A 14,731-nucleotide genomic window follows, 5' to 3' on the forward strand; every position below is an offset into this window, starting at 1 on the left:
CAAAGTCTAGTTATAGGCTTTCCATGAACTTAGAATTGAATATCTTCATTTGCCTCTCTAGGGTATCATTCATCCCTGATCTGAAACAAAATATTTTTAAAAAAATAGATAGCAAGTGCTGACCTCTAAAATCTGGTGTAGCAAAACGAATCTTAGACAAAATAGAATTTAAGGCAGAAAGCATTAAAGGGAATAAAGAGGAGTATTTCATGCTGATAACACAATTTATCAAGAATATGTAAGAGTCATAAATGTCTCGGTACCTAACAATAGTATTGAAATATATAAAGGAAAAATTCATAGAATTACAGGGAGAAAGAGACAAATTCACAATTATGGTGGTAGACTTCAACATCTCTGTCAATGACCAAGAATAAGCGATTAACATATTATTTGTATAATACGGTTATATTGATGAGTTTTTGTTGCAAAACACCATGCAAAAGTTTAGAGGCTTTAAAGAGTAATTATTTATTTGCTACAAAAGTTGCACTTTAAATATAAATACCAGATAGATATGAAATATGAAAGAAGAGAAAAAGATATGTCATAAAAATGGTAAACATAAGAAACATAAAGAAATTTCAAATAATACTGCAAGCAAGAAGTATTACTAAAAATAGAGATATTTCAAAATGACAAATAGGCTAATTTCATTAAAAGAGATATATAAGTATATATGCAGATGATAAAGCAAATTAAAAACACATGAAGGAAAAGCCAAGAGGAATGAATGTAAAAAATAAAGACAAACTGCAGAATAAGAGAAGATATTCAGAGTATGCATATTTTTAAAAAGGCCTTGAATGTAGACTACGTAAGGAACTTTTACAACTGAGTAATAAGACAATCCAATGAAAATATATGCAAGAGACTTGAACAGACACTTTGTAAAAGAAGATAATGAATGGCCAGTAAATATATGAAAAGATGCTCAACATCATTAGTCACAAGGAAAATGCAAATTAAACCATAATGAAATATTACTGTGCACCCACTAGAATAGCTTAAATTTAAGACTAACAGTATGAGGGTTAGAAAAAATGTGGAGCAGTTAGAATTTTCATATGTTGCTGGTTGAGATATAAAATCTTTCTGGTCACTTTAGAAAACTGATAGAAGTTTCTTCTGAAGATAAATGCATCTACCCCATCACCCAGCAATTCTACTCTTAGTTATTTACTGAAGAGAAGTGAAAACCCATATCCATAATAAGACTTTTATATTAATTTTGTAATAATCCAAAAATGGAAACAACCCCAATGTTCCTCAGTAGAATCAATAAGCAAATTGTCCCATGATTGCTCGAGAGCAATAAAAACAAAGGAAATGGTGATACATAGATCAGCATCAGTCGACTCCTACAAAAACGACATTTAGCAAAAGAAACCGGACCAAAAAATAATACATATGTGATTCTATTCGCATGAAGCTCTGCTGCAAGCAAAACTCCTCTGTGTTTATAGAAATAGCACCACTGATTCCCTGGAGCACTGGGGCAGATCATACTGTTTGCAAAGGGACATGAGAGAACTTTCCGGGGCAATGGAAATAATCTGTATTCTGATTGTGGTAGTGGTTACACAGGTGTATACATCTGCCTAAATGCAAATTGTACCTAAAATCTGTGCATTTTATTGTACGTAAATTATTTCTCTAAGAATCTGAAATTAAAAAGAACTTCATAGGACTTCCCTGGTGGTCCAGTGTCTAAGACTCCACACTCCCAGTGAAGGGGCCCAGGTCCCATCCCTGGTCAGGAAACTGGATCCCACATGCTAGGCTGTTTCCTTCTGTTCCTGGTATAATCATAGTCATCATTGCTACAATTTATGGAGGCTATATGTTTCATGCTTTACATAGATTATTTAGTTTAATACTATAATATATAGTATATAAAATATAATCTTAATATATAATGAAATAACACAGTATCATATAATGTATAATATCATATCATATATAATCTTAATATATAATTACATAACATAACATATATATGTGTATATATGACATTTGGTATAATACAACAGCACTGTAAGGTACAAGTTATCTTTCTGGGTTGGCAATGGAGAAGCATTTGCACAGAAAGGCAGTAATTTGTTCAAGATCACATAGGCAGTAAGTGACAGAGATGGACTCTAAATCCAGGTGTTCAGTTCAGTCGCTCAGTCGTCTCCTACTCTTTGCGACCCCATTGACTGCAGGACACCAGGCCTCCCTGTCCATCACCAATTCCCGGAGTTTACTCAAACTCATGTCCATTGAGTCGTTGATGCCATCCAGGCATCTCATCCTCTGTCGTCCCCTTCTCCTCCCGCCTTCAATCTTTCCCAGCATCAGAGTCTTTTCAAATGAGTCAGCTCTTTGCATCAGGTGACCAAAGTATTGAAGCGTCAGCTTCACATCAGTCCTTCCAATGAATATTCAGGACTGATTTCCTTCAGGATGGACTGATTGGATCTCCTTGCTGTCTAAGGGACTCTCAAGAGTCTTCTCCAACACTACAGTTCAAAAGCATCAATTATTCAGTGCTCAGCTTTCTTTATAGTCCAGCTCTCACATCCATACATGACTTCTGGAACAACCATAGCCTTGACTAGACTCAAAATCCCATGTGCTTACCTCCGCCCTGTACTCTGTACAAATCAAATCCAGTTAACTCTTGGGTTTGAGGATGCCTTATTGTTGTCTGTATGTATGTATCATCCCCACATGTGAGTTAACAAGTGACTCCAGCCAACTGGCCAAGCCTGAGTCTCAGCAATGCAGTGGCACTGACACAGAATCAGAGACCAACTCACACCACGGAGCAGTATAAGGAGGGGTGTCGGAATTTTGCTTGATGTGCTCAAATGCCGGCTGGCTTTCCAGTGGTTGTCCTCTACCCCAGGGACGAGCCATTGTGTTGGCATTCGTTCCACCTCCATCCCACATACCTGGTATTTCTCTTTCTTTCTCCAAGTGCACTGCCCAACGAATGAGCTTCTGACGGATTCCACAGGTGTGATCCTGAGTCAGAGCTACCCTGGCAGCTATCCCCAGTTCCAGATCTGCTCTTGGCTGGTGAGAGTGGAGCCGGAATATAACATCTCCATCACAGTGGAGTACTTTCTCAGTGAGAAGCAGTATGATGAGTTTGAGATCTTTGATGGTAAGTAAATTAAATCGTTCCCCGCTGCAGACGGTACCGACTGGCTTAAACCCTAGGAATCTATGACACAGCCTCCCAGTTAGGACTTTCCAGATGTTCCACACAAGGTCTTTCTCTACCACAGAAACTCCAGTACCATAGAAATTGATGAGTTATATGATCCGAACAATGGGGCTGCTGGTATTGCAGCCTAGACCTTCTATAACACCCTCCCTTAAATTTAGCCACCACACAAAGCTGGCACCTTGAATGTTAGCCAGTAAATGGGTCATAGTGAAGAGTATGCAGCCTCCAAAACCCAAAGAAGTCTACCAAACACTGTGCTTCCTTCTTGGTGGTAGGAGGGTAAAGGTGCAATAACCTGCTCTTTAATTTGGAGGAAATGTCTCAGCGTGCCCTGGGCCATAGGACCCTAAAAAGTTCACCTGATTCTTTACAGGATTTCTCTCTCACCCTCTGGAGTACCTGTGTCTTGCAAAGGCATCTGTACTGCTGGTTCCGTCTGGCACATCAGATCCAGTTAATACAATGTCATCCACATAGTAAATCAATAAGCTATGCTGCAGGAAGTCCAGATGGTCCACATATCTTCCTACTACATTATGACAGAGCAGGAGAATTAACATAGCTCTGGGGCAAGACACGGATGTATACTGTTGTTTATTTCATGTAAATGCAAATTGCTTACGAGTCTCCTTTCTGGTGGGTATAGAAAAGAATTCCTTGCTAGATCAGTACCTGCATTCCATATAACCAAGGCGACGATAATCTACTCTAATGAGGCTGCTGTGTCTGGCATAGTTACTGCAGTTGAGGCTTCCATGGGGTTAAGTTTCGGAAATAAGACTCCATTTCTTACCAATTCTAGCCATATTTACCCCCGTTGTAACAAAGGAGCCTTGAGAGTCCTTTGGGTTCCAGGTAGCAGCATCGAATTCACATGCTCTGTATACAGAAGTCTTCTAAATATCCAGACATTCCCTTTTCTCCAATATTCAGTTATCTGAATTACTAGTGGTAGGTCTTTTGGGATAAAGACTTGGGGAATCAGCACTGTATACATGGGTGTTGTTTTGCAAGGACCTGTGTCATCAGGACCCAGCCTCTCCTTCAGCCAATGTATTCTGGCTCAAGTCTCCAAATTATTCCAGTGACTGGAACTTTCTATGCCCTTTTGGTTATATATTCATGATCTGCTTCGTTCATATGTTCATTTGTTTTTGGCTCTCCATCTATCTTGCCCTGAGGAACATCACGTTCTGTGATCCATCTCCATTGAGCCTATAGATCAGGCCCTCCTGGTTGCCATCCCAACTTTGCTGCCCATTTTAGTAATCACCCCAGCCTTTCTCCTGACTGCTCAGTGCTTCCACCTGGCCTCTGCATTTAGACTCCTCTCCTTCCCATCAATACTGGGAAGCCCAGCTCTGAGACAGCATCTCCTCCCATCAGTTTCTGCCTACAGAGGATAGCTATTACTCAGGTTGTTGATGATGCCGGTCCTCACCCGCTCCGCAGTGCATTTCTTATTGCTTTAGGAAATGATGTGTCCCCCAGATCCTTCTGAAGGTCACAGTCAGCTGGTGGGTGTTCTGGTCTAATACAGCAGACCCATCCCAGCATGCCACTTCTCTGAGCCATCTGACCCTTTCCGTCAGAGCTGGCACAGCAGTTCTGATGACTTTCCCGTGTGTAATACGGTCCATCACTTTTCCCACGCTCCCAAGCGCTGTCTCAGCAGCATATGAGAACTATCACTCAGGGCTCTTTGCAGGATAATAAATCCTGTGTTTTGCATTATCCAGCTTTGTACTCTGCAGCCCTTGAATCAGCCCTCTTGGAATGCACTTCCAGGCATTTAAGGTGGAAAAAAAAAAGAAGAGGGAGGCCCTTCTGGAAGAGCCCTGGGAAGGAATATTGGGGAGCTGTGTTATTTATGACACTGAGACCTGATGTTTCCTCTAGCTTTATTGCTATATATTCATTCATATTTTTTTTCCTACCTGGCAGACCCTGAGCTGTTTTTTAATAGGCACAAGTAAGACGGTGAGGTAGAAAAAGTTCCCAGGTTGAAAACCAGCTCTTCCATTAACCAGCATCTTGACCTTGGGCAGGTCCCAGGATAGCAAATAGATGTCATCTCACCTGCCAACCACTCTGCTTTGGCAGGGACTTCTTCGATCCCTGCTTTAGGGTTCAGGAGGAAGATATCCTCGCGCAAGGCCTGTGGATGCGAGAGAGGAGTGGACAGACCAATGATGGTGCTGAGTTTCGGTCTCAAATCTTCACGTCTTCACTTGAGGAGGGGGAAATGGAAGGCGGTTACGTTTAAGGCATCAAGGTTAGTATCTCTGGTAACCGCAATAGTCTGTGATCCCGTGTCCACCATCTTCCCACAGGGCCCTCGGGACAGAGTCCTCTGCTGAAAGCCCTCAGTGGGAATTACTCGGCCCCCCTGGTTGTCACCAGCTCAAGCAACTCCGTCTACCTGCGCTGGTCGTCTGACCATGCCTACAACCGGAAGGGCTTTAAGATTCGGTATTCAGGTGAGTGAAACATAAGGACTCATGGGAAGGGCCACAGCCCCTGAGCCCCTTAAGTTTCTCACCCAAAACAATAAGCCATGGGCCACATTCTCGACTGCGGTGCAGCTTCTCCACGAGCCTGGAGACCGGCAGCCTTTCTCCTCCACTGAGTCTCTCTCACCTATAGCTGCAGAGTATCCTTGACATCCCACCTCTCCTCTCTCTATACCTCCCCACTTTTAACCTTTCCTTCTTGCTGCTCCTACTGCCAACCTGTGTCTTTTAGATAAGTTTATCATATATGAGCTAATAATGCCTATAGGTGGTCCTGTCCCTAACACTGTTGAAATGTTAATAAAAGTCCCTTAAAACCAGAAAATCCTAAAGATGTGGGTCTCCAACTGGCAGATATTAGACAAGCAGCAAACAGTGGGCTGTATTCCCAGTCCAGGAGCCTCTCTTGTGCTCTGTGAGCCACGTCTCATAGGCAGAGTCAGATTGAGGGCCACGCCAGCTAACTATCTGCCAGGACACAAAACTATCCTTAGAAAGGTAATAAGGCAGAGAAAATCAAGGTTAACTGAACTCCCATCTGGGGATTACTGTCTATCATTGGAAAGAAAACTTGAAAAACTGCCTGCTGCCCATGTTGCAGGGTAGTGGGTCCATTGAGCTGCTGGCCCGTTCTGTGAGCTTGGGAGCAGAAATGAATTACCTAAGACCATAGCCAGTTCCACCAGGGGCTAGTCCTCTCACAGCACTCTTTCCCTGGCTGCATTTGGCCTGGAAGAAACTGAAAGTCGCTCATTCATGTCCAACTCTTTGTGACCCCATGGACAGTAGCCCATCAGGCTCCTCTGTCCATGGGATTCTCCAGGCAAGAATACTGGAGTAGCTTGCCATGCCCTCTTCCTCCAGGGGATCTTCCCCACCCAGGGATCACACCTGGGTCTCCCACATTGCAGGTAGATTCTTTACCATCTGAGCCATCAGGGAAGCTGCATTTGGCCTGTGTTCCAAACAAATGTTGAGCAAATTTTCAAAGAATATTGATTAAGAGGGATGTCAAAACGTAGCCTGAGTTGCCTCTTGTGTCTCAGTCCATCTCTTTGCGCAGGCTGCCCACTTGGAAGACCAGCTCAAACTTAGCTGGTCTAGCTTTATTGCTATATAAAGCTAGAAATCTTAAGAAACTCTTGAGTAGGGATGGCTCCAGGTGAGGGCCAACCAGGAAAGCTGAAGGGAGCCTGGGAAGAGGAGGAGCTTTACGTTCTCAGAGTCCATTTCCTCTGCAAAGTAGACCCCAATTCCTTTCCCCCCACATACACACAAGAGGGAGGGTGGCTTCACGCCCTTTAGCTAGTTGGGCTGCATCAGCCGCTACTTGAATGATTATTAAACAAGTCACTTAGCCTCTTCAGGTCTCAGTTCTTCTTGGTGGAAAAGAAACCTTAAGCTACTGTCAGGGGGATTCAGGCTGATTTCCTAGCAGCTACTAACACAAAAGAGAAATAAAGCAATTTAGTAGCATTTCACTGTGCCGATTGCTACCCCCTGAACTAGAAGTCATTAAGGAGTTGCCCTTGGCTTGATGTTTTTAAAGATTAATCACATGTTTGTGGGTAATGAGTCACTTATAATACATATGCCACTGCAGAAAGTAAATTAATTACATGGTGAAACAGTGAGTCCTTAATGGAAACACAGGAGAATCTTGTAATTTGCCCATGCCTCTATCACCGTGACTAAGTATATTTTATAACTGAGATTCTTGCTGGGGACTGAGATAGACCTGTGGATCCCACATAAGCAGGATGCAGTCGGCAAAGCAGAAGCAAAGGAGGGCGTCTGCCTCGGAAGGGGAGGTTTGAGAACTTCAGTTTCACCAGCTGAGGGATGTAATCACCTAAGAGGCCAGCAGACACAGGAAGGGTCCTGGCATCTACGTCCTGACTTATCCCGCACCAGGGATGCTGAAAGCAGATGAACGGGCTTTTTCTTTGTGCTCCTTTGGTCAGCCCTCTTTCCTGGCCTCACAGAACTTCCCCCTGAGGCTCCCTGGCAGAGGTTTGTGTTGCAAGGTCTCTGAGGCTGGGGTCTTCGTCTATTCTCTTCACTGTCGTATTCCCAGCACTTAGAACAGCACCTGACATGTAAGAGACACTTGATGTCTGTCTGTTGGATAAATGAATGAAATAAATTGAAATTGTATGTCAAGGGGAAACGAGGACTGTGGGTTTCACGTCCTGGATTGCCACAACTCCCTCTCCCCCTCCAGCCCCCTACACAACAGAAAGCAGGACTCAGACCATTTACGGAGCACAGAGTGCCCTGCACCAGGCTAGGGGCTTTACAGACGAGATCCCATTTAAATTATCCCAAAACCTATGAGGAAGACATTGCCAATCCCAACGTTCAGGTGAGGAAAGTGGAGCTAAAAGAGCCTGAGAGATTTGTCTCACGTCACAGACCTGTGGAAAGTTGGGCAGTGGAACTCAAGCGCAGCCCTGACTCCAGAGGCCTCAGCCCTGCAGTCACATCTTTCTGAAACCAAGCACATCAGATTGTTTTCTGTGTCTTTTTGGGAGCTAGCAGGATTTGAGAGCCTGAACTTAGCTGCACAACCTGTGCTGCCTCCAGACCCAAAGGTGACCCAGGGCTTCATAGAACTGTTCCTTTTTTTCTTTCTTCTCTTGTTGTTCCTTTCCTTCTCCCCCTTTCTTTTCCTTCTCTTCCCTTCTCTTTTCCTTTCTTTTCTTTTCGTTTCTTTGGCTGTCCTAGATTGATTGACTGCTTTTCAGTATCGACGTCCTAACTAGCAGTTGACCTGGCAGTGGTGAAGATGGGAAGGAGGGGGAGAAGCAAGGCGGGGGGTGGAGGGTGGGGGGCTGCATGAAGAAGGGCCACCTCTGTCTTCCCGCTGCACACGGTCCCTGACCCTCATCTTGCCATGCAGCTCCCTACTGCAGCCTGCCCAGGGCTCCCCTCCATGGCTTCCTTCTGGGCCAGACCAGCACCCAGCCCGGAGGCTCCATCCACTTTGGCTGCAATGCCGGCTACCGCTTGGTGGGACACAGCATGGCCATTTGTACCCGGCACCCCCAGGGCTACCACCTGTGGAGTGAGGCCATTCCTCTCTGTCAAGGTAAGAAGCTGGTGGGAGAGAGGAGACTGGGTGCTTGGGTCCTACCCACAACTTGGGCTTGTCCCAGGACCAATCACTTCCAAATGTGGGATTACTCATGGATGATTAATTCATTCTTTCAGCAAACATGTACTGAGGATCCATAATGTCTGAAGCCCTAGAGATATACACATGTGTAAAACAAAGCCTCGGTGTTTTCGGAGCAGAGAAGGAGATGGTTGTTGTTGTGCAGTTGATAAGTCCTGTCCTCTTTGTGACCCCATGGACTACAGCATGCCAGGCTTCCCTGTCCTTCATTCTTCCCTGGGGTTTTCTCAGATTCACGTCCAGTGAGTCAGTGATGCCATCCAACCATCTCATCCTCCGTCGTCCCCTTCTCCTCCCACCTTCAATCTTTCCCAGCATCAGGGTCTTTTCCAGTGAGTCGGCTCTTCCCATCAAGTGGCCAGAGTATTGGAGCTTCACCTTCAGCATCCGTCCTTCCAATGAATATTCAGGACTGATTTCTTTAAGGAGATAGATATGTAGCACAGAAATGCAAGAAGGAAGGAAGTGCTGTATCAGGAGTGCAAACGGGGTTGGGGGAGCCCAGGGGTAAGAGGGGACCTACCTGCTCCTCGACAGCTAGGGAATTCCCATAAGAGGGGTCACTTGGGCTCATAGGACAAGAGAAGTCAAGAGCCAGGCACTGGCAAGGAAAGCTTTCTAGGCAACAGCAAGAGCATTTGCAAAGCCACAGACAACAAGAGAGATCACAAAATAGGCCACACAACTGACGGTGTCTGAAGCAGCGTGCCAGGTAGCAGAAGACGAGCTGCGGGGGGAGCAGAATGAACAGTGACCACCACCTGCGAAATCAGCAGTGATCAAGCGCCTGATGCACACCAGGCAGTTCACATGCATTGCTTTCGGTCATTGGTGGAATTTCTTTTTCTTAAAGCAATATACATTCATACTAGAGATCTGAAGAAAAAAAACTATAGATAATGCAAAAGAAAAGTATAAAAGACCTATAACCCCATCAATTGAAATCACCACTTTTAACATTTCCTTTGGTCTTTCCTATATTATTGATAAAAATGGCATTATTGGTGGACAAAGCTCTCATATTTTGTTAGCATTTATTACATGATTAAACACTTTGTTATCAATATTTGCAATGATCTGTAGCACTGTAGAAAAACTCACTTGTTCAAGTATCATCCTATTGTTGGTCATTTGAACTTCCATATTTTTTGCTGCTATAAACAGTGCTTCTGTTTAAATCCTTATAATTCTGTCCTTGGGGACATCCATATTTATCTCTTTAAAATAAATTCCCAGAAATGAGATTATTGAATCATACCTATATAAAGTCTACAGCTTTTGACACTCCTTGCTGCCCAGAAAGCTTTTCTTCTCTTATAATTCCACTGCAGCATGTGGTCTCTCCTCTCACATTCTCAGCATTGTGTACTGCATTATAAAAAAGAAAGAAAAAAAAAATTTACCAGTCACCTTCATGGTCCCATCACTTCATGGCAAATAGATGAGGAAAAGGTGGAAACAGTGACATATTTTATTTTCCTGGGCTCCAGAATCACTGCAGACAGTGATTGCAACTATGAAATTAAAAGATGCTTGCTCCTTGGAAGGAAAGCTATGACAAACATAGATAGCATATGTTTGTCTCTGATTTTTCCCAGAAAGCAGAGACATTACTTTACCAACAAAGGTCTGTAGAGCCAAAGCTATGCTTTACCAAAGTACTCATGTGCAGGTATGAAAGTTGGACCATAAATAAGGCTGAGTGCTGAAGAATTGGTGCCTCCAAATTGTGGTGTTGAAGAAGACTCTTGAGAGTCCCTTGGACTGCAAGGAAATCAAACCAGTCAGTCCTAAAGAAAATCAACCCTGAATGTTCATTGGAAGGAGTGATACTGAAGCTGAAGCCCCAATACTTTGGCCACCTGATATGAAGAGCCAACTCATTAGGAAAGACACTGATACTGGGAAAGATTGAAGGCAAAAGGAGAAGGGGGCAGCAGAGGATGAGATGATGAGATAGCATCACTGACTCAATGGACATGAATCAGAAAACTCCAGGAGATAACGAAGGACAAGGAAGCCTGGCGTGCTGCCGTCCATAGGGTTACAAAGAGTAGGACACGATTTAGTGACTGAACAACAACTTGTTGATGCTAGGAGAATGTTGCTCTTTATTGAGCAAAGGGGAGGTTTCACTGATGCATAGGGCGGATCACTGTGCACGCTAATGGGGAGGGAGAGAGGAAGCCAAAGGGCTGAGAAAATTTTTAAGTTTTTCTTGTCATAAAATATGAATTTTATTTCACAACTTAAAAGTTGAGAATTGTGTTTTATACGGCAGACTTAGGCTCAGAAGACAGCCTTTCAGATAGCTCTGAGGGACTGTTCTGAAGAGGCAAGGGAGGAGCCAGGATATATATGAGTTTTTGCAATAAAAACCAGGTAGTCAGAACATCAAAAGATTACTGTTAATTAAAGAAAAGCAAGCACCTCAGGTTAATAAGTTTAGCGTTCTTTAATATATGTGCATGCTCGGTTGCATCTGACTCTTTGTGACCCATGGACTGTAGCCTGCCAGACTCCTCTGTCCATGGAATTTTCCAAGCAAGAATACATGAATGGGTTGCCATTTCCTATTCCAGGGTATCTCCCTGACCCCGGGATTGCACCTGCCTCTTGTGTCTCCTGCGTTGGCAGGTGGAGGAAGCCCTTCTATATATGGGAAGATGCAGAAGTCAGGGCTCATTGAAGTCATTCCTTTGATATGCACCTTAGCTATCTAGGGCCAGCATCCTCTTCTTTCCCATCCTGAATCCCCTCAAGGTGCACTGCTGGGGTGGCTGCAGGGGCAGAGGAGTCAGCCTATTTGTCTCCATCATGATTTTCCTCAGAGCCCACCCCTGGGGGTGACTGTAGTGGTGGAGGAGTGGATGACTTGAGGGCTGCAACATCCTGTGTTTCCTGATATATGGCAGGCAGCCATACCTTTGTCTCCAGTTGCCACTCCTTTTTAATGCTTATTTTGTTGATGGTGTTTTTAACTTAAAAGGGCCCTTCCTTGCTCACTTTCAGCTTGCTCTCTTTTCAAAGCACTCTTCTCATTTTATTGTATGTCACTTTGACTTTCTCAATAGCTCTCTAGGGCCAGCATCCTGTTCTTTCCCATCATGGATCCCCTCATGGTGCACTGCTGGGGAGGCTGCAGTGGCTGAGGGGGCGGCCCATTGCTCTCCATCCTGAGCTCCCTCTAGAGCATCTGATCCTGCTAATCAGGGGTTTAAAGACTGTAAGTCTTCTGTTACCTGAGTTAGCTCTCTTTCCTAAAGGAGCCTTTTCTATTATTAATCTTATCTTTGTTTATCTCTTTCATGCTGCTGGTTTTCTTCATACGTATAGTGGTCTCTGCTCATATTTTAAAGGCAAGGTTGATTTTTCCAGACAAAGATGTGGGTTACCTTTGTTATTATTATATACAGCCATCCTTGCCCGCTAGGTCTCTCCCATGAGTAAGAAGTTGAATTGAAAGCACTAGGTGGCATTTCATGGTGGCTCCAAGGAGCTCTGATTCTTCATGTCTCTGCAGACAGAATTTGGCGAGAGGCAAAATGATAGATAAGAAGTGACTTATTAGAATAGCACGCTCATGAGGCTTACAAGCAGGCAGGTGAGAGGATGCCACGCCCCAAGAACTTAGTGAGCTACAGTTTTATAATGAAAGGGAAAGTGGGGAGGGGGAGAAGATCACCTTCTTCCTCATTCTTGAGTAGATGTCACGTTTCCATCATCAGCTCTTCCTCCGTGGTGAGCAGGGGAGTTTTTTCGTCCTTATATGTTCAAGCCGGGACTGTCATGGCACAATGGAAAGGAGCAAAAAGGCACTCATCTATACTAAAAATGGTAAATCATCTCAGGCTGTAGTATAATGCCGCCTTTTCTTTATATTTTTGTTTTAGTGTGCCCAGAGGAGCATAGTCTTGGAATCATTAACTTCCTGAGCTCACTGGGCAGGATGTGGGTCTCATGCCTCCAGTTGTATTATTTGGGGGCATGCCTTATGCTTCTGTTGCATGGGTTTTTTGCTAAGCAAGCCCACTTGGTTTTGTGGATAAGCAAACCTGCTTTCTCGAGTGATCACTAACTTATAGGAGCCGCCCATGTGTTTTTCTTTACTTACAGTCCTCCAGTGGGATTAACCATTTAATCACCTACTTAGTCCCTGAACTGAACTGAACTGAGTCCCTTTTGTTGCTGTTGTTCAGTCGCTAAGCCGTGTCTGACTCTTTGCAACCCCATGGACTGCAGCACACCAGGCTTCCCTGTCCTTCACTATCTCCCGGAGTTTACTCAGTCTCGGGTCCATTCAGTCAGTGATGCCATCCCACCATCTTATCCTCTGTTGCCCCCTTCTCCTTCTGCCCTCAATCATTCTCAGCCTCAGGGTCTTTTACAGTAAGTTGGCTCTTCACATCAGGTGGCCAAACTATAGGAGTTTCAGCTTAAGCATCAGTCCTTCCAGTGAATATTCAGGGTCGATTTCCTTTAGGATGGACTGGTTTAATCTCCTTGCAGTCCTAGGGACTCTCAAGAGTCTTCTCCAGTGCCACAATTTGAAAGTATTGGTTCTTTGGTACGCAGCCTTTTTTATGGTCCAACTCTCAATCCATACGCAGGGCTGGAAAAACCACAGCTTTGACGATATGGACCTTTGTCAGCAAAGTGATGTTCAATACTTTTCAATACTCTATGTTTGTCATAGCTTTTCTCCCAAGGAGCAATCGTATTTTAATTTCATGGCTACAATCACTGTCTGCAGAAAATAAAGACATATAATCTGTCACTACTTCCACTTTTTCCCCATCTATTTGCCATTGAGTTGATGGGACCAGATGCCATGATCTTAGTTTTTTGAATGTTGAGTTTTAAGCCTGCCTTTTCACTCTTTTCTTTCACCCTCATCAAGAGGCTTCTAGTTCCTCTCTGTTTTCTGTCATTAAAGTAGTATCATCTACACATCTGAGGTTGTTTATATTTCTCCCAGCTGTCTTGATTCCAGCTTGTGAGTCATCCAGCCTAGCATTTCACATGATATACTCTGCACATAAGTTAATTAAGTAGGGTAACAATATACCTTGTCATAGACTATATGAGCCTAGTTGTATTCCTTTCCCAATTTTGAAACAGTGCATTGTTCCATGTCTGGTTCTAACTGTTGCTTCTTGACCCGCATGTAGATTTCTCAGGAGCAGGTGAGGTGGTCTGGTATTCCCATCTCTCTAAGAATTTTCCACAATTTGTTGTGATCCACACAGTCAAAGGCTTTTAGCATAGTCAATGTCTCTTTACTCTGTCCCTATCAAACTGAGTATATGGCAGAGATAAGCAGGCAGAGGGTCAGCCTTGAGGGTGGGAGCCTTTATATCTAAGAATTAAAAGAGCTTACTCTGGGATACCTGCTCCTACTTGAGCATCCCCAATTCTCTCAAAGGGATTCTTTTCTTTTTCTTCCTTCCTTCCTTTCTTTTTGTTTTCTTGAAAGTGAAGTCGCTCAGTCGTGTCCGACTCTTCGCAGCCCCATGGACTGTAGCCTACCAGGCTCCTCTGTCCATGGGATTTTCCAGGCAAGAATACTGGAGTGGGTTGCCATTTCCTTCTCCAGAGGATCTTCCCAACCCAGGGATCAAACCTGGGTCTCCTGCATTGTAGGAAAACGCTTTACCATCTGAGCCACAGTTTGGAAAATGGCTGCCTGGCTGCCTCTCCACTGTATTTGTGTGGAGGGATGGAAAATTGGTCTCACCTCATAGCTCCCTTCTGTATATATTTTGTGCTGCAGCTTCTCAACTCCATTTAATCCATCGATGCATTTCTATCTGCATTTCA

At 44.1% G+C, this 14,731-nt stretch overlaps 1 protein-coding gene across 1 annotated transcript in view; it reads left to right on the plus strand.

The window, feature by feature from the left end:
- The window catches only part of CSMD2 (CUB and Sushi multiple domains 2), a 689,054-nt gene that overhangs the window by 611,891 nt on the left and 62,432 nt on the right, over positions 1-14,731 (plus strand). The window contains exons 47-49 of the mRNA XM_070786891.1: positions 2,966-3,154; positions 5,554-5,700; positions 8,636-8,824. Coding sequence (XP_070642992.1) covers positions 2,966-3,154; positions 5,554-5,700; positions 8,636-8,824 — 525 coding nt within the window. The remainder of the gene's footprint in view (positions 1-2,965; positions 3,155-5,553; positions 5,701-8,635; positions 8,825-14,731) is intronic.

The sequence above is a fragment of the Bos indicus genome, chromosome 3 (genome assembly GCF_029378745.1).
Source record: "Bos indicus isolate NIAB-ARS_2022 breed Sahiwal x Tharparkar chromosome 3, NIAB-ARS_B.indTharparkar_mat_pri_1.0, whole genome shotgun sequence".
Taxonomy (NCBI): Eukaryota; Metazoa; Chordata; class Mammalia; order Artiodactyla; family Bovidae; genus Bos; species Bos indicus.